Source organism: Plectropomus leopardus, chromosome 14, assembly GCF_008729295.1.
Source record: "Plectropomus leopardus isolate mb chromosome 14, YSFRI_Pleo_2.0, whole genome shotgun sequence".
In the NCBI taxonomy this organism is placed as follows: domain Eukaryota; kingdom Metazoa; phylum Chordata; class Actinopteri; order Perciformes; family Serranidae; genus Plectropomus; species Plectropomus leopardus.
Window position 1 is genome coordinate 8,601,343 of NC_056476.1, and position 19,351 is coordinate 8,620,693.

General features: G+C 37.1%; 1 protein-coding gene across 2 annotated transcripts in view; it reads left to right on the forward strand.

Annotated features, from left to right (window-relative positions):
- Window positions 1-19,351, forward strand: part of sptb (spectrin, beta, erythrocytic) — a 43,072-nt gene that overhangs the window by 13,918 nt on the left and 9,803 nt on the right. For both annotated transcript variants that reach the window (XM_042501086.1, XM_042501087.1), the window contains exons 3-11: window positions 8,634-8,785; window positions 8,937-9,110; window positions 10,798-10,895; window positions 12,653-12,733; window positions 12,889-13,004; window positions 13,138-13,250; window positions 13,335-13,522; window positions 16,017-16,134; window positions 17,318-17,476. In XM_042501086.1, the coding sequence (XP_042357020.1) occupies window positions 8,634-8,785; window positions 8,937-9,110; window positions 10,798-10,895; window positions 12,653-12,733; window positions 12,889-13,004; window positions 13,138-13,250; window positions 13,335-13,522; window positions 16,017-16,134; window positions 17,318-17,476 (1,199 nt within the window). The remainder of the gene's footprint in view (window positions 1-8,633; window positions 8,786-8,936; window positions 9,111-10,797; window positions 10,896-12,652; window positions 12,734-12,888; window positions 13,005-13,137; window positions 13,251-13,334; window positions 13,523-16,016; window positions 16,135-17,317; window positions 17,477-19,351) is intronic.

Consider the following 19,351-nt stretch of genomic DNA (forward strand, 5'->3'; position numbering starts at 1 on the left):
TCCATCTTAAAAAGAAGTCCACTCATTTGACTGTTGGACCTTTGTGTCAAATCAATGCAGCAAAACCAGAGATATCATCTTTCTTTATTACAAACATTCTGCTACTTCCTCGTCAAAAGCTGGTGCCTCCATTACCCATAATTCAGCTCGACCACCCTTGAGTTGAGACAATTTGGTGACTCTGGTGTTTTATCCTACCCTCAAATGTAGCCTCGAGATGCGAGCCTCAAGCACTTCTTTCTGACTCTATGCCACCAGATATTTGTTATTTTCAAACTCGTAGTCTTTAGCCCTAAGTGACGTTGACTTATGTGACATCTTTTTAGGCAATTTATCAAATTTAACACAGTTTCTATGAATCCACAAAAGCATAACATAACATTTTATCACATTTGCAATAGCACTTTCAGTGCCTGACTTTCATAGAGCTCCCCTTTAATCCTGACAAGTCAAAATACTGGCATGTTTTGCTCTTTACAGCATCACGTACTCTTGACAGCCTCTAATGTGCATTAATCTGATGTTCAGCTGCTGCACAACACGAGTCCATTTAGCAAAAGCTCCGACAATTCATCTTGTCTTGGGGAAGCGTGTAAACAAAGCTGCCAGAGGAGGCGTTTCATCTAAACTCCTGGCCGGGCCTGTTCATGAAGACACGGTGTCATGGCTGTGGGACAGGTAGCAGTGGCAGTGTCGTGACTCAGGCATGTAGCTGGACGCTGTGGGACAAACTGGGCCACATCCAGTAAGAGCTGACTGTGGGAAAAAGATGGGTCAGGCTGTAAACAGGGAAAATCCATCAGCATGAATAAGTCATTGGGCTTTCACGGGAGTCAAAGAGTGATGAGAGGTTACACAGTAAAAGCATGTGAAACAGAGGAATGTTTAGTAAGGCTAGCACTGATATGCGGGAAGAAGAGGAAGCTGGGAAGTTAGAGAAGAAACGAAGTGCAGCAGTGACAGGATGCTGCCGCAGGATAGAAAAGTTTATGACCGCTGCACTCGAAAATATTTAATTCATGTAAAAAGACTGTATGACAATGGAAGCTTCTGCTGAAGCAACCAAACATTAAACATACAGTTAAGTTGTGGTCAGCCCTTCGTATTAACTATTACAGCCACTTTACTATTTATGAGCTTTATTTAAATGTGCAGTGCCTAAAAAAAACTTCTGTTTCAGCTACAGTTCTGCCACAAGTAAAAGAAGTCAGTTGAGTACAAGAAATCAATACGAAATTGTTTTATTTACATCTAATTTAAAATACATCTACGAAGGTAAATATGTTGCAAAATGCAAAAGCTAAAATCTGAACTTTCAAAGTTTTCACTTGTATAAAATATAAAAGAGGCGTTTCTATTGGTTCACCTCGCTTTTTTCTACGAGCTCTCATTTGCTTTGTTTTCTCTGTGACTTGAATATTGAAGTTCAGACTTTTGTTTTACAAGTTCTCACATCAAATCTACAAGCACACATGTTTTACAGCAAATTTACCTTCATGGTTCCTGCTTTTACACCAACTTTGGTACAAAACCTTAAAGCAAGACGAGAAAAGTTAGCTAAAGTTAGCTGACTCGGTCAGTTTGCTGACTTTGACACGTCTCTACTTGTGTCACTGTTAAAGTATGTCACTGGTTTTGCATTAGATCAATGTTTTTTTCACAAAATACAACAATCATAAAATACAGTATACATCACCAGGAAGCTTGTAGCAATGCCTGCTTGTGGTCTAATTCGACATGTTCTCAGTCAGTTTGTTTGATTATTATTACTTTTTTAAAAAACTTTAATGCTGATTTTACCAACATATTAAACAAACATGGATTATACCGAAACAACCATTATAGAAAAATGTTAACTTATTTCTTGTCAAAACATTATTAGTTATGTATTAATTTCTTCAATTTAAGAAAAAAAAGATTTATATTATTTATTTGGATAGTTACACTTAAGTAAAGTTACAGTTAGTCTAAGTTATAATTGACTTTGAACATCATCTTGCTCAAATGAAGAGCAGTATTTAGGGCTGTCCGTAGCGCACATGAGCAAATCTGTGTCCCTCTCCTGCCCCTATCTCCTAAGTGTTTAATACTTTAAATTATCAATGAATAGGCCCATCTATTAAAACTGCTGAGGTGTAATTGGGTGTTTTTTTAAAAATAAAAAATACTAATTAAAACAGTAATCAGTAATATGAAGTCATTATAAACAGATTGATTGACCAAGTCATGAAAAATTGAAATGATAGAATAAAACATCTATAAGAAAATGCAAAAAGCAAGCTCTGAAAATTAAAAGAAATTCATTGTGTTCAACAAAAGTTGCATAAACATGCTTTAAGGTGCCAATATATGACAATATGTGTAATTTTATACCACACAGTGTAAAATACATATATTGTACTCTTTTTTTCCAGTTGGGAAACACGATCTTGTCAAAATATCTAGATCTTAGTCAGCATTGGGCAACTAACCAAAATAATGACACTCATGACAAATACATCAATATAAAACCTAAAGAAGTAGAATTATTGACTTTTTATGTGACTCTCGCACAACACAAGATAATGAAATCTCAGACAGTTTTGAATCTCATATCACTAATATAAGATATTGAATTGATTTTCTGACCAGCTCTATGATTCAGCTGCTGGAGTTTTTGAGGTTAAACAGAACTTAGTTTTCAGTCTAACGCTGAAGGCTGTTCTGCAGAGAGTGCACACACGAGGCCGTTGTCATATCGAGCTTGTTGAACTACTCATCTGGAGTGGAGACGGCTCGGCGGGATGCATGCAAGCAACAGTCCTCCTTCTCTCCCCCTCCTCCTCTTTTCTCTGCTGTCCCATGGCCGGGAGCATCAATGTGCACTCCTCAAGGTCTCGTGATGTGAGACGATACGGGAGAACCATGTGCACATTTCGGGGATGTGCCATACTGTAAACCTCTCTGGAGACAGCACCCCAAATAGTTCAGAAAGCATTTGTCAAAGGTTCTGCTGCACATAGAGTCACCTTATTGCTGTTTTTTCGTCTCTGCTGATAGATTATGATTTGACAGTTTGTGCTAAATCAATGCTGACACTCCTGCTGGAGCTTTGAGTTATTTGCATGTTTAAATTCCCATCATTTTTTAATGCCGTGGTAATCCGTGACGACGTTGCGGAGCGCTGTGTGCTGTTGTTCTGCTGAGCGGAGCAGAAGAAGCATGATTTATTTACTGTACTCTGCTGCGCCATGTGTTTTACATACAACAAACCCTGGTTTCTGCTCTCTGATGGTGCTAAGAATGGAGCTGGAGCTTGTGTGGTGCTTACTGGGTCATTTTTAGACTGTAGGTAATGTATCTTGTTCTGTTTCCCTGGTTGGGTCTCTGCAGATTAAAGCATCTCAGACATTACTTTGTGGCTGATCTAAGTTGCCCTCCATCTCTGCCCTCTTTTCTCCTCTTCCTCTCCTTTGCTCCAGTCTCTCCTCCTCCCTCGCTCTGTTTTATTGTCTCCTAACCTTTCATCCAGTATCTTTAACTCCGTCTGTCTTTCCTTTCCTCCCTATTCCTCCTTATTCCTTGCTTGTTCTCCACAGCCTCGGGGTCTGAATCATTTATTACACGAGTCATTAAGGATGCAGTCCTTTGCACTCCTTAGTTTGCAGTCATATTTGGGTTCAGGGATAAACAGGGCAGACTGTAGCAGGCAGAGTGAGGGGAAGTCACGTGTTGCAGGATGGGAGGATGGAGGGGAGAATGTCTCCTCACCAGAGGTTGACCTGATAAACTTTAAGGAGCTGTGTGTGTGTGTGTTTGTGTGTGTGTGTGTTTGAGAGTTTGTTTCTTCTGGGAGCTGCAAGTGCAATCAAGGTAACTGTAGTCAGCTTGCATCGTCCTTCTGTCCTTGCTCCAGTTTAATCTGAAATACTAATGATTATTGTCATGATTAGATCGATTGTTTGACCTACAAAATGTTAGTATATAACAAAAAATACCTGTGTTTCCAGGCCCCAAGGTGATGTCTTCAATATCCTTTTTTTCTGATCAATAGTCCAAGAAATATTTACATTTGAAAAGCTGGGACCTTTGAATATCTGCATAAGAAATAAGTTAAAATGACTAATAGACAGAAATAGTTTTCGTTTGGATTTCATTAATACTGCTGCTCTTAACGATACTCCACATCACTTTGTTATTTCGTCAATACTCTTATCTGTTCTTCATTACTAAACAGTTGCATTAAATAATTTAATTTAATATTTGAAATATAACTAAATATTGCTTCTCTGCAGGAACCTTAATGTTTACAACAGCTAAGTCACTATATAAATCACTAGAAAACAAATCTAAGATGTCAATGTAATAAATCATATTCTTGACATACTGTACTTAGGTACAGTTTGTATGTACTTATACTGTCTTATTGCTGTTCCATTTTCTGGAACTTTATACTTTTTCCACTATATCTCAGAGGGAAATACTGTACTTTGTACTTTTGTTTTATGAATATTTCCTGCTACCTGGCAGCAGATATAGTAAAACACAGGCTCCACATTTACCAGCTGCAACATTAAAACTATGTATACATTAATGCATCACCAATTCTAATCCATAAATGGGCCATTTTGCATAATTCATACTTTAAAATTTTGGACTTAAAGTGTAATTTGATGCTAATGCTTTTGTACTTCTACTTAAATAACATGTTGAATGCACAACTTTCATTTGTTACAGAGTATTTCTACATTGTGGTATTGCTTCTGTTGTTTAAGTAAAAGAAGATTTAGTAAAAAATAACTTTATCCACTACTGCTTTTTCAAATGCGACATCATTTACAAGATTTGATAAGTTAATACTTTATTGTATGTTTTTGACGGAAATGTGACAACATGAGATAAAAACAATAAAAACACAAAAAAATCTGAATAGATCCTATGATGTAATCTGATAATTAAGTAATTAAACCTAAAGAATCAGCCAAGTTTCCATGTAAGACAAAACTGCTTTATCATTTTCAGTTGAAACACATTTTTCTCTGTAATGCATAGCAGTGAAAGTTAACAGTGAAAGTATTACACTGGACATTAATGTGTAATATTGTAAAAGCTTTTGTTTAATATGCTGGAATGAAGCATTGCAAAAATATTTTAATGGATAATTTCATTGTAAAATATCCTGCTTGATCACAAGTGTTATTTTGCGTCAGATTCTGTGCTTAACATGTGATAAGAAAAGGTTTAAATCACACAGGGCAGCTCATGTGCTTAAAGAAATGCAGATACAACCTCCAGTCACCAGCACACACCCACTCATGCCGCCCACGCTCCCATTCACACTGACTGTGTCCACAAACAAAATAAACACAGTATAGTACATTGGGTCACGCCGACATATGGTCCCATCAAAATTGGTTTTATTTTGGCTGCTGAGTAGGAGGCACATCTGCCGCGCGCTGAAATATGATTTTAAGTGTGAGCCCGGCAAGATGTGTCACCATGTGGGCAGCGCTCATCCTCCCAAAAACCTGTCCAAGTCTGACGCTCGTACTCTCTGCTTCCCTCCGCCCTGTCAGTCCTGAGTTTTCAGGCAAAATTGCAGTTGAGGAATTTCAGCATAAATACTGTACACCTACGCTTAACTATGCAGAGACTTTGTTTGTACTTTTTGTGCATGTGTGATGTTGTTATGCTGCAGCACTTCTCATGTACTCTGCAAGGACGTTGAGGAGATGTTAAAGTAAAGCTTTTCCTCAGGGAGTACCTGTTTGTGATGTTGTGCATTACATTTACAGTACGTCTGTTTACTGTACTATAATACAATCTTGAGGTACTTTGCTCAAGTGTTTCCATGATAAGCTGCTTTACACTTCTACTCCTCCATAATTTGGAAGCCAATATTGTAGATTTAACTTCACTACATTTATTTGACAGTTTTTCTTTTTTAGCAGATTCAAATTATTATTACAAAATCTAAATCAACTTTTTAATTTTCATTATTATTGTGCATGACTGCTGCAGCTGTGATCAGGTGGCAGTGTCACCCTCAGGGCATGTTTGCATTGTCAATTTAAATCCACTAAAAGTGCTTGTTTGTGCCACTGACTGCTTCAGATTGTTATTATTTAGTAGTGGTAGTAGTAGTATTTTTATTCAGTCATCACACACAACACAGCAAAGTAATTTAGTAATTAAAGTAATTGTCTATAGTAATTGATCTATTGCACGTTTGTCCTACCCAGAAGAGGGATCCCTCCTCAGTTGCTCTTCCTGAGGTGTCTACCATTTTTTCCCCCATTTTTTTTTTATTCATTAGATGATGTGAGGGTCTAGGGGCAGAGGGATGTCGTATGCTGTAAAGCCCTTTGAGGCAAACTGTGCTTTGTGATAATGGGCTTTATAAATACAATTGATTGAAAAATAGAGTCTAGGCTGACAAATACTAAAATTACACATCAAGCTTTCCAGCAGTACATTAAGTACTTAAATTAGCTCTACCTTTACACATAAATACATATCTTTTTATCCAGTGATATACAGTATATTTGTCTGAAATGGGCCATTCTGCATAATGATGAGGCTACTTTTACTTTCGGTACTTTAGGTATATTTTTGATATCAATACTTACGCAGGACGCATCAGGAGTGACCAGTAATGAGTCCCCCTGCTCCGATACGGGATAAGACATGGTGAAAACTGCCAGTTTCCAAGAAATGTCAGCAATTTAAGGGAGTGATGAAGTCCCTAGAGTAGTTTTATTGATTGACGTACTTCTCTCATTCCAATAAAAGCAATGCACTGTATAAACATACAGTGGAGATAATGTGACTGGTCCAGAGCTTTTAAAGTGACCTTATTTTACCTTCAGAGTTGCAACAGTGAGGCTGTCTTTGGCAGCGCTGTGACGAGGCTGACCATTTAACTGACTTTAATTGAAGTTTTAGTCGTGAACATTGATGCATTATTGAACAGGCCCCTCTGGGCACGAGCCTGGGGCCCTCATGATGACTGTTAACATTTCTTGTAGGAAAGTCACAGAGCTCAGTAAAGAACGGGGATGTCCTGCTGATGTTTTTTATGCCTCTGAGGTGGGGATAGCCACGGCTGGAGCTGGAGGCACTATGTTTTCGGGGAGTTCTGCAGTCCTATTCTCATTAAGGCAATATCTCAAGAACGCCTTAAGGGAATTTTCTCAAATTTAACACAAACATTCACTTGTACTCAAGAATGAACTGAGTAGATTTTGGTGGTCAAAGGTCGAGTTCATTCTGACCTCACAAAACATGTTTTTTGCCATAATTCAATAATTCATATGCAATTCTGACAAAATTTCACACGAATGTTGAACTGGATAGAATGATGAAGTGATGAAATTTATATCCAAAAGGTCAAAGGTCAACTTTACTGCGACATCATAATGTTAACTGTAAGTACAACTTTGGTTCATAGAGGCACAAAGCAGCTAGGTGGTCATTCCAGTTTTCCTCTTAATATTAAGTATCTGCCAATCAAATCCAACACAAGATTGATTTTTTTTCTCCTCATATACTGTATGACATAATAAAGCTTCAGTATAATGTCTTTAAATACAGTAAATGTGGTAAAGCAATTTAAATAGAAACAGCAGAAGAGCAATTAACCCTTTGAAACCTGGATCGACATCACTTTTCTTCTGCTGCTCTGCTTCAGATGCCTTTCTCAAGTATTTAAAGCTTTGAATCCTGAGCAAATTTATTTGATTTCTCTCAAAAATTGCAGAATTAGGTAATTATTTTTTCTAAAGCTATAAGGAAATTGTCCAGAGAACTATTTTAGTTATTTTGCATAATTATTATTTTAAGCACTTTTTAGGTAATTTCCTTTATTGTTATTATTATTATTGTTGTTAATTTTGTTTTGTTGTTTGTTTGTTTTTTTTAATGATTTTTTGTGTGTGTGCTTATTTTCAGGTAATTTTCTTGCCAATTTCTGTGTCATTTGCCCAGGTTTCAAGGGTTAAGAAAACTTGTCAATCATTTGTCTGTGGATGGTTTCCTATAACATTTTGTATCATGTTCTGTAGCTTTTTCATAATATCTGTGCAGAGGAGTGTCAGTGTGTGTCTGCTGTGGCAGCAGGTTTGGACTGGAGTCAGACAGCCTCTTTCTATCTCCAGCATGAACTGAATCATTTCGTTAACCTGCAGAACATCAGGCTGTCACACCACTGTCTTGTGTTAGAGGGGTTGGGGGCCTTTTACATACTCGGGGGCCCATTGTCACATAATCGGTCCACGGTTATGGAAATATTTCTCTGAGGCAGACCTGATGTGAAGTTAGAAATACCATTATTGGGTGGATTAAATTATTGGAGCCACAGAATCATTATAAGTGCATGTTTTTGCTGCAGATAAAGCTCACCAGCTAATACAGATAACTGGGTGTGTCCAGGCTCTTCTCTCTCAGTAAGTGCACAGCTTAATGCGGCACTGAGGATTAATTTAACCAGTAAGATTTCCCTGTTTCCAGAGCAGCTTCAACTTCGTCTATCTGAAGAGCCCTTGAGCAGGACGAGTTAATCCCCACCAGCTCCAGTGGTGCTGCTCTGTAGATGTGAAGTTATTTCATTATTCATGGAGCTCATGTTCTTTCTTTTAACTTTGTGCTCCCATCAGATGAGCGTGAGGCGGTTCAGAAGAAGACCTTCACTAAATGGGTCAACTCAATCCTGTCCCGGGTCGGCTGTCGCATCTCTGACCTCTACCTGGACCTGCGGGATGGACGCATGCTCATTAAACTACTGGAGGTGCTGTCCGGTGAACGACTGGTGAGAAGCTCCCTTGTCAAACGTTACATTTTTATATTTTTTTCTCCTTTTTACACTCTCTGTATTATCTGTCTTTCTCTCTTGTGGTCTGTCTTGCATTTATGACTTTTCCTGTCTGTGTTTTGACTTTCTGTCTTATTTCTGTTCTCAGCCAAAACCCACTAAGGGCCGAATGCGTATCCACTGTTTGGAGAATGTGGACAAGGCTCTGCAGTTCCTCAAAGAACAGAGAGTCCACTTGGAGAACATGGGCTCCCACGACATCGTCGATGGCAACCATCGCCTCATCCTCGGCCTCATCTGGACCATCATCCTTCGCTTCCAGGTAAACTAAGACTTTGGTTACATTGAGAGCTCATATTTAACATTATTTACTAGTATTTGATGTTTTGAATAACTCATTGTGTTTTTACATCAGTTATCAACACAAAATGCCCGAATAAAAGATGGCATTGTAGATTTCTGCAAATGGATATATTGCAATTCTATGTTATTACTTTGCAATTTAACGTATTTCTACGTTTCAGCAACACTATGTTTAACGTGTTGTTATGTTTAGGCACAAAAACCACGTAGTTATGATCAGGAAATTATCATGTTTTGGCTTAAAACACCTGGTTTTGGTGTCACAATCCCTGCTGGAAACGCAGAAAATGTCTCAGTAAAAAACAGCTGCTTTTCTAGGCATTATCCCCAGTGGAAATACAGTGACAGGTCACCACAAAACACCTACGTGTGGTGGCTTAAAATCTGCTGGAAACAGTGGCACTAAACATAACCGATTTTGTTGTTTATTGGTCTCAAACAGTGGTCTGCATCTGGGCCAGTGTCTTACCTAGGTGAGACACCAATATGCAATATGAGAAATGTTTTGTAGTTCTCATCGAAACATCAAAATGGTAAGCTTTCCTACACATACCAAAAGCAAACCTAAAACAGGGAGAAAGGGAAATAATTTAAGACTTATATTACTTCTGGTCTGAAAACCACATGATGTCAAAGTTTTTTACACTGTTTATCACAATCTTCACATAATATGATGAGCTGGTCATTTCTGCAGCCTGACCACAGTTCACATATAAAGGTTTAATATGCGTTATTATGCTACCATAGTACAGAGTACATTTAAAAAAATGGTTTTTATTTGCATGTAAATGCGGCCAAAGTCTAAGACCTGCTGTGTTTGACTGAGATGTCTCTGATTAATTGATTAGTGTTATTCGGGTGTGTGTCTGCACGCAGCACAGGCACAGTTTCAGCTGGCAGCCTTGGGATGTTTTTGACTTTTTATTTTTCCTGGAATGAGATGCCTTCAGGTTGCGGAGCCATTATTATCTGCTGTAAGAAGCACATCCAGAACATCAGAACATGTCTGTTTGACTCTTTTATCTTTTCGGAGGGGGGCATATATTTATTTTTAATTTGACAGCAACACTGTTATTTTTAGACGCCTTGGTTCAAACAATATGGCCTCCTGCATTATTCAGACTTTTCAAACCAAAAAGAAAAAAAAAATCAGAAGAAGAAAAAGAGTGGAGTTGACTTGGTCCTGTCTGTATCTTTTCAGTCTGCATAAACCAAGGAGAACCAAAGCTGGCTAAATTTAGCCCTCTCTCAGGGCCTGTCTCTCAGATCACATCACTGCTCTAATTACTGGCCCACTGTGTGGGAAAATAAGAACTTCAATAATTACCACCCTCCTCCTTTCAACCGGACCACAGGTTTAGATGTATGAGAATCCAGTCGGCTAATAACATCGATGATATATCACTTGAGATTTTGTACACAAATAAAAACTTCCTTGTAAGCTGTAATTAATGATGTATTTCAAAGGGGTTTTTGTGCCACTTTGCCAAAATGTTTCCCTGCTGCTGCGTTCTGTCAGTGACATGTTACTATCAGTTAAGTTTTTGTTCTCTGCTGCGAATTGTTCTTGTTTGATTGCGAACCTCGCAGTCATTAGTCACGTTTCATTATTAATCATCCAGCTGTGCGTGTTGTTTTTTTATCAGATCCAGGACATTATTGTGGAAACGGGCCAGGAGGACCAGAAGGAGACGCGCTCAGCCAAGGACGCTCTTCTTCTGTGGTGCCAGATGAAAACGGCAGGGTAAGTGGGACGTGTGACCTTTTGCATCACCAAGCTGTTGCACATATCCTCTGGGATTTTTCTGATGTGCACAGCTGTAAATCTTTTGTGGTTAAAGTTATTTTTGTGTAGGGTGTCTACAGGTGTCAAGCACTTAAATTTAAAGTCTTTAAGACTTCTTAAAGATCATTTTAAACCAAATTTAAGACAGTTTTTTGGAAATCATCAGTCATCTTGTTTCTTAACAACAACAACAACAACAAACACAGCAACAATAATGAGACAAGATAAGAGCATTTTTTTGTTTTTATTGTTAAGTCTAAAGGTAAGTGGTAGGCTTTATGTTGTCCTGTGAAGAAGTTTTTATGTAGGAAAATGGTTATTAGTGAGAGTTTGGCCAATCTGCATTTCACTTACAGGTAAGTGCCTTTGAGTAAAAAGACAGTGTTAGGTTCAGTGGCAAGTTTAAAGATTTATAACATAAAAAATGTGGACTTTCACTCTGAAGAACTTCACTCATTTTGACAAAACAGAAGTCAAAATATGCATATATAAAATTAGATATAATGTTTTGTAATAAGGCTCTTAAAGATTTTCAGGACCTGAAGACACCTTGTTGTGTGAGTGTGTCTTCAAATTCAAAACTCACCTTTTAAAAATGTTTTAAAGCTTTTAATATTTGATTCTATATCTTGTGCCACACTGCACTTGTGTTGTTTTATTTTTTGGGGCTTTAGGCTACATAATTAATTTATTATGTGAAATGTCTTTGGGCATCTTGAAAAGTGTTAATAAAATAAAACACTAATTAACATGCTATTTGTTTAAGTTGTAATAAAACAGAGTTTTTGTTTCATGGAGAGTTTTGTGTTGGTGGGATGATTATCTCTCCTCAGACAGAGCCAGGCTAAATGTTTCCCTCCATTTCCAGTCTTTAACCTAAGCTAAGCTAACTGGCCGCTGGCTGTAGCTTCATATTTAGCAGACATGAAAGTGGTATCAGTTTATTCCTCTTACACTAAGCAAGAAGGCAGATAAGCATATTTTTAAAATTTCAAAGTAGTTTTTAATTAGTGAGCTTCAGAGGTGCTGGTAGACAAATTTTGTTCTTCCTGGACAGACTTGGGCTAGCTGTTTTATCCTGTTTCTGGTCTTTATGCTAAGCTAAGCTGAGTGGCTGCTTTCTTCTGCTCCATATTTAGCGTAGACACACTCAGCAAGAAACGAAAAACCATATTTCTCAAAATTTCCAAATATTCCTTTTAATAGATAGCTTTAGAGATGCTTGTAGGATAACTTTGCTGCTTTTGGACGGACTCTAGCTCTTTCATCCTGTTGTCAATCTTTCATGCTGTTTTCAGTCTTTATGCTAAGCTACGCTAACTCGCTGCTTTCTGTAGCTTCATACAGTACAGACATGATCAGTTTACTCATCTGCACTCAGCAAGAAAGCACATAAGAAAAATTTCCCAAATGTTTTCTGTTCTTTAAGGTTAAAGGTCTTCATTTGAAGTGTGATTAAGTAGCTTCCAGTAAGACTCATATTTCAGAGTCTGTGCCTCTAAGTTTTCTTCTTCTCGATATTCTTGAATAAATGTTGTGATCTTTTGAGCAAATCACAAAATGCCACCGGTCTGAGTCTGCTCAGCCCAAATATGTGGTTCATAATTACACATGCGGGGAGGCAGAACAGATCCCAGACGTTGATTTAAAACAGGAGCTCCTCAGCAATGTCCCGTATGTTCAGTCAATGACGTCCCCTGGCTGTTGTCTTCCAGATATCCCAACGTCAACATCACAAACTTCACCACCAGCTGGAAAGACGGCATGGCCTTCAACGCTCTCATACACAAACACCGGTAAGGAGAGATGAATGGCCAAATCCACTCTCACCAGCTCTGAAATGTAAACACGCAGGAAGCCCATCTGCTCAATGTCTCTCCTCCTCATTCTGCTTCATCACTTTCACTGTCTCATTTTCCTCTTTTCCTCTCTCTCCATCTTTCTCTCTCAGGCCGGATCTGGTGGACTACGGCAATCTGAAGAGGTCCAACCCGACCCATAACCTCCAGAGCGCCTTTAACGTAGCAGAGCAGCAGCTTGGCGTGACCAAACTGTTAGACCCTGAAGGCGAGTGACTGACGGAGGCTGAGCCTTCATGTAGAACTAAATGTTTATGAGCTTCACGCCTGGTGGAAAAAAAAGGACCAGCGATGCTCTCTGGCTTGGCTGTGACTGACTTATCTGCCGTTTTGTTTTGTAGATGTGTTCACAGAGAACCCAGACGAGAAGTCCATCATCACGTACGTCGTGGCATTTTACCACTACTTCTCGAAGATGAAGCAGCTCGCCGTTGAAGGCAAGAGAGTTGGAAAGGTGAGGTGGAAAGATGACGCACACTGATTTGTTTACATAACGTTGTTCCTGCGTCCCTGATCGTCTTTGACCTCCTTTCTCCAGGTTCTGGATCACGCCATTGAGACAGAGAAGATGATCGATAAGTACGAGACGCTGGCGTCAGACCTGCTGACGTGGATTGAGCAGACCATCATCGTGCTGAATAACAGGAAACTTGCCAACTCTTTGACTGGAGTTCAGCAGCAGCTTCAGGCCTTCAACACCTACCGCACTGTAGAGAAGCCGCCCAAGTGAGTCGAGCCAAAAAGCCTTCCCAGTATTTCACACTCTGTGCTGTCTCTATTGTGATCTCTTTGTTCAGTGTTTTTTTGCTTCACCTTTATTCACCGTCATTTATGTTGTGCAGATTTCATACAATACCAGTAACATTACCAATCCAACAGAAACAAATTGTAATTCAACACCACTTTTCAGCTGAGCAATAGGATCATAGTTTTCTATGAAGTCTAGTAGGAACCCCAAACTTAAACCTGCTGGGTCTATTCCAGAAAACCTTTTAATATGGAGCACAAGAAAACATTATTAAACCACACTAGTACAGAAGAGGGACTATAACTGTTCCTTAGAAAATTACGTCATTAAATGATGTTTTGCTGGTAATATAATGTATTTTTTGTGTGTATGTTGGGATCTTTTTTCCAAATTCAATCCAATTTTCAGCAAGTTAAACATTATTACAGTTACTTTTCACTTCTATGACTCCTCGTGGTGCAGGATTTTTCTGGTTAGTCCGTCCATATTTACCCTCAAAGTTCCACATATATGTGGAAAATTAATGCAATCTAGTACACTGCAAAAACTTCAACTCTAAATACAAGAAAAAAAGCAATACAATGGGGAAAATATTGCTTAAATTTTTTTTTTTTTTAAAAGCAAAATTATCTGCCAACAGAACAGGAAAATCTCTCTTAACAAGATTTTTTTTTGTTACAAGTAAAAATATCTTGTCTCAAAGATCCACAGATATCTGAAAACCAGTGTGGCCAGACTAAAAACAAGCACATCTGTCTAGATACAAGATTTAAGAGTTATTTTCTCAATATAAAGAGAGAATTGGTAAACGCTAGGCTGTATGTTTGGGAATTGTATCTTAAAACAGGCACAGCTACACCAAACAAAAATGCTGCAAAAGGACAAAACAGCTTAAAACAAGTTATAAAATTGGCCCCCAAAAAACAAGCATATATTACTGAGATTTTAGTTTTTGCAGTTTATATGCACATATAATACTGTGCAAAAGTGATAGACCACTTTAAACTTTGTTATTTTAGCAAGGTGATAATTATCATACATATTTATTCCTCTTTGTACTAAAATACAACCAGAACATACAGGAAACATGTATACAGTTTTAAAAATGCAAATATTTCAGAATAATAGAGATATAAGTCATAGAGAGATAAGTTGCAAGTATTTAGTGTGACCTGCCTCTCCACTTCGTATGTCTTGAAATGTACAACACTAAGCTTCTGCTGTATTTACACCAGGTTGCATTCAAGACATGTTCAAAGCTCAGTATTGATCGTTTGAGCTCAGTTTTGTTATGGTTGTACAATTCCATATTTCACAGTAAACATTGGCTTCAGTCTGAAGAAGCCATTTTGTTCGCACTTTTTTGGTGTTTTGATGCCTTGTACACATTCTCTGTATTCTTTGTTTTTATCTCAGTGAAGAGACTGAGAAATAAATTTATATACAACTTTGCTAAAACAACAAGTCTACGGTGGTCTAAGACTTTTGCACAGTGCTATATATGCTACTTTAAAGAAAACTGAAATATTTTTGCTACATGTTTGCAATATAAGTTGAAATTTATGTGTGAAATCAATATAATAATTTCAAACACGCCCATATATATAAAGTTATGAGTCCCAGTATTTAAAATATATGTGCATATACTGTATATGGCCATAAATTTTTTTATGGGGTCTGTCCTTCTCTCTCATTCTCTCAAATTTTCTCAAATTTGGCACAAACGTCCACTTGGACTCAAGACTGAACTGATTAAATCTTGGTGGTCAAAGGTCATTGTGACCTCACAAAACATGTTTCTGGCCATAACTCAAGAATTCATATGTTAATTATAACAAAGACTGTGCTTTTATTTGCTTCGATTTTATTTGACTTTGTTGAAATGCATGTAGGGGTATTGTATTTTTGCTCTCAGTTTGCTCTCATTATGTTATTGCTCTTGTTTGTTATGTTTGTATTGTAACATAATTGCTAAGACATTAGACAGAAGTGAAACAATTAGAGACTAAACGAAACAAGAAAGAATAAATATGTAGTCATAATAATTAAAACAAATTACAATAGAAATAAAATGTATAAATAAGTTTTTGGAAGGATAAATAAAAAGGTTGATCATCAAACATATAGATCTTCAAATTAAAAGCTCAAATGCTTTGATGCATCTATGTACAGTTGGACTGTATATGTGTGTGGAGGTGGATTTGGTTTACACCTGAGTGTGGGCATCAGTCAGGGTAAAAGTAGAAAGCTCTTCTACATAGTTTGAAAAGGTTGCCATTGGATACATTCAAGAGTAAAGATATCTTTAAACCACAGAGAGTGGGTGTGAGCAATAACGTCAAAAATGCTTAAAGCTTCCAAGAATGGTTTGGCATTTGTGCTCTAGAGGGGAGGATGCCAAACAATATCAGAACTGCAGTAAATGTAGCTTCATTGTACCTTTTTATGTGACTTGTGTTTGTTTTCTTTCAGGTTCCAGGAGAAAGGAAACCTCGAGGTGCTGCTGTTCACCATCCAGAGCCGTATGAGGGCAAACAACCAGAGGGTCTACACGCCTAAAGAGGGAGCCCTGGTCGCTGATATCAACAGGGTGAGAAGGATCAGGTCTTTTTTTCCCTTTGTGATTCATCTTCAGATTATTTTATTGATCTATAAAATGTCAGAAAATAGCAAAATCATAATCATAATTTCAAAAAATCCCATGGTGATGTCTTCAGATTGTTTGGTCCAAAACTCCAAAGATATTTAGTTTATTATCATATAAAACAAAGAAAAGCAGCAATTCCTCATAATTAAGAATCTTAAACGAGGGCATTAAAGTAATAATGACAATAATATCTATTATATTAAAAGCCTTTCAAGTCAAGACAATCATTGTAATAACAAGGAACAACGGCAATAATACTGAAATGTATACAAATAAAGCGATATATTCATAAAACACTTTAAGAAATACCAGAAAAAATAAATTAATTCCCCAATTACTCAGCTAATGACTTTGCCATTGTTTTAACTGAGAATTTGTTTAACCTCTTCATTTCAAGTTTGTCCCTTTTTTTTTTACCAGCATGTCAACCTCTATGGTTTAAAGTTTAGGAATAAAGCTCAATTCGATGGCGAAAATGCATTAATTTAGCAGAGCACAATCCCAAGGCAACAATTAAACCACAAATAAATTAAATTACACTGGTGATGCTATAGTGCAGTATAGTAAACTGTTCAATAAAAGCCATCATTTGAAGAAAAGAAGGTCTGGTACAAAAAATAAAAACTAATTTCTCAAAAGAAACTACATAACACCGATATATCAGCAACATAGTAAGCAGCGAGATCTATTTACCTCTGATACAGCTCAAAATTATCAGTAGCAACAATTTTCAAAATCGATTCATCATTTTAAGTCATGTTTTGAGCCGAAATGTTCAACAGATTCAGATGTTCAGAATCAGATGTGAGGATTTGCTGCTTTTCTGTTTTTAAATCATCACACTGCATCACTTTGAAAATAAAAATATTTGTTAGTTGTAGTCCTAAATGTACACTCCTTAAGATACAATAATGTAGTGAGTATATATACTGTATGTTTCATCAGCAACCATCAACCCTAAAGTGTCCTTGAAGACTTAATTCCAACCAAATTCAGGAGTTGTTCTGTAGCTGACTTTGACCTCTCTGTTGATGGGATCAAGCAAATAACTTTGAAACTGTAAATAGAAAGTATGACATCGCTATGACCAAAAACAGCAAACCCTCTTCTCATCATCTGTGCGCAGGCCTGGGAGCGTCTGGAGAGGGCGGAGCACGAGCGGGAGCGTGTCCTGAGAGACGAGCTGATCAGACAGGAGAAGCTGGAACAGATGGCGAGAAGATTCGACAGGAAGGCTGCCATGAGGGAGACCTGGCTCCTGGAGAACCAGAGACTCGTGGCTCAGGTAAAACATCAACAACAACATTAATGGATACTATATAATGTTCTCATCTGATGTGTTTTCTGAAGCGTCTCCTAAAAAAGGTCTTGATCTCAATTAGACTACCTAATTAAATAAGGTTACATATATAACAGCACAGGACTTTACAGTGTTTGCATTAATTAATTGACACACCAGATTATTTGCGATGAGACATAAACAGCAGAAACAGCTGGAGACACTAAAAAGTTGCAAGTAAAAAAAAGCAACTTTCCTGGCTCAAAAAGTTTGTCAGAAGAATAGAAGAAACATTTGTAACAAAACAATAGAAGAAGTATTAAAATTCTTTATTCAGAGGTTCCCTGTGGAGTTTTTGACCTCTAATAGCTCTATGTACCTGTTTTTATATGGTTGGTGCATTGTTTTGTTCATATAGTGAAAGAAGTATTCACAAACTTTAGTTTGGTAAAAAAAAAAAATAAAAAAAAAAATACCAGAGTGCCAAAATACTCTGCTATGAATAAAGCTCCTACATTCAAAACCTAATTCAAGTTAAAGCAAAAAAAAAAAAGGTTGGCTTAATATATACTTTGAAAGCACCAAAAGTAAAGTGTTCATCATGCAGATTGGCCAATTTCAGAACAATATATATTATATTGATTACAATAATGGATGCATTTATGTGTTCATCACTTTAATGTTGCAACTGGTAAATATGAAGCAAATTTTAATTACTTCACAATCCAGTTTAGCAGAAACAGAATTTGTTTTATTGCCAGGTAGGTTTGGTGTATTGGTGCATAACAACAAATTTAAAATTAAAGCAACAAAGGCAAGTAACAATATGTGGAATATATAGATAAATATGTCGATAAGTTGATATATAATTTTTTTTAAAAAACCAACCCAATAGAAATAGAAAAATACTGTAAAAATACGCACAATATATCTGCTTTTAAATATAAGAGCAAAACAGCTTAATTAATAGTTTTGTGCAGAAATGTGCAAAATACTGACCAGGTGATGTGCAAAATTTCACAGTATAATTCCCTTTATATACTATTAGGTAATTTGATCTTTTTTAATAAATTATAATGTATGAGTTGATTTAGACTTTGTATTGACTATTTGAATTTGTAAAGTAAATATTAAAGTTACAAAATAAATGTAGTAATGTAAAAAATACAAATGCTTCCTCTGAGCTGTAGTGGAACTGAAATATAAGAGTTGTAATAGTAATATAATAATATAAAATAATAGTTTAAAATGGAAATACTCAAGTGAAGTAAAAGAACCACAAAACTGTACTTAAATACAGTACTTAGTTACATTGCTCCACTGTGCACATGGAAGTGGGTGATGTGACTCAGTCTTGCCACTGGGTTCACAGCATTACACTGGCCTACAGGTGGCAGTAACACACAAGATGCTGCAGTACACCTTCAAAGGCAGCACAGAAGAAGACTAGTCAGCTGGTGAAGCTCATGGTGGAGCTAGTAAACATGTCTGCAAACAATTCAGGAGCTAAAAATGCTTTATGATAAGCACAATGCCTTCAACACATTTGTTAGAAGTCAAGGATACACACTACACTGGTGAGAAACACTGAATGTAAACCTCATGTAAATTACTTCAATCTTAAAATCATTACATTGTTTACCTGTCTGTCACACACATTTTAGAACTCTTGTATTGTATTTTTTTTTTTAAATCACCAAATGGCCTTATCCCATCTTATCTGTCTCATATTGTCAGGATTTACAGTATGTGCCTGCTAAGATCCTCAGACTCAAACTTCTTGGATTTTCTAGAGGTCAGAACTGAAAGGCACAGAGGAGCAGCCTTTCTTAATTGTGCCCTTAAACTGTGCCTGAGGGCTTTAAATCTGTTCAAACTTTT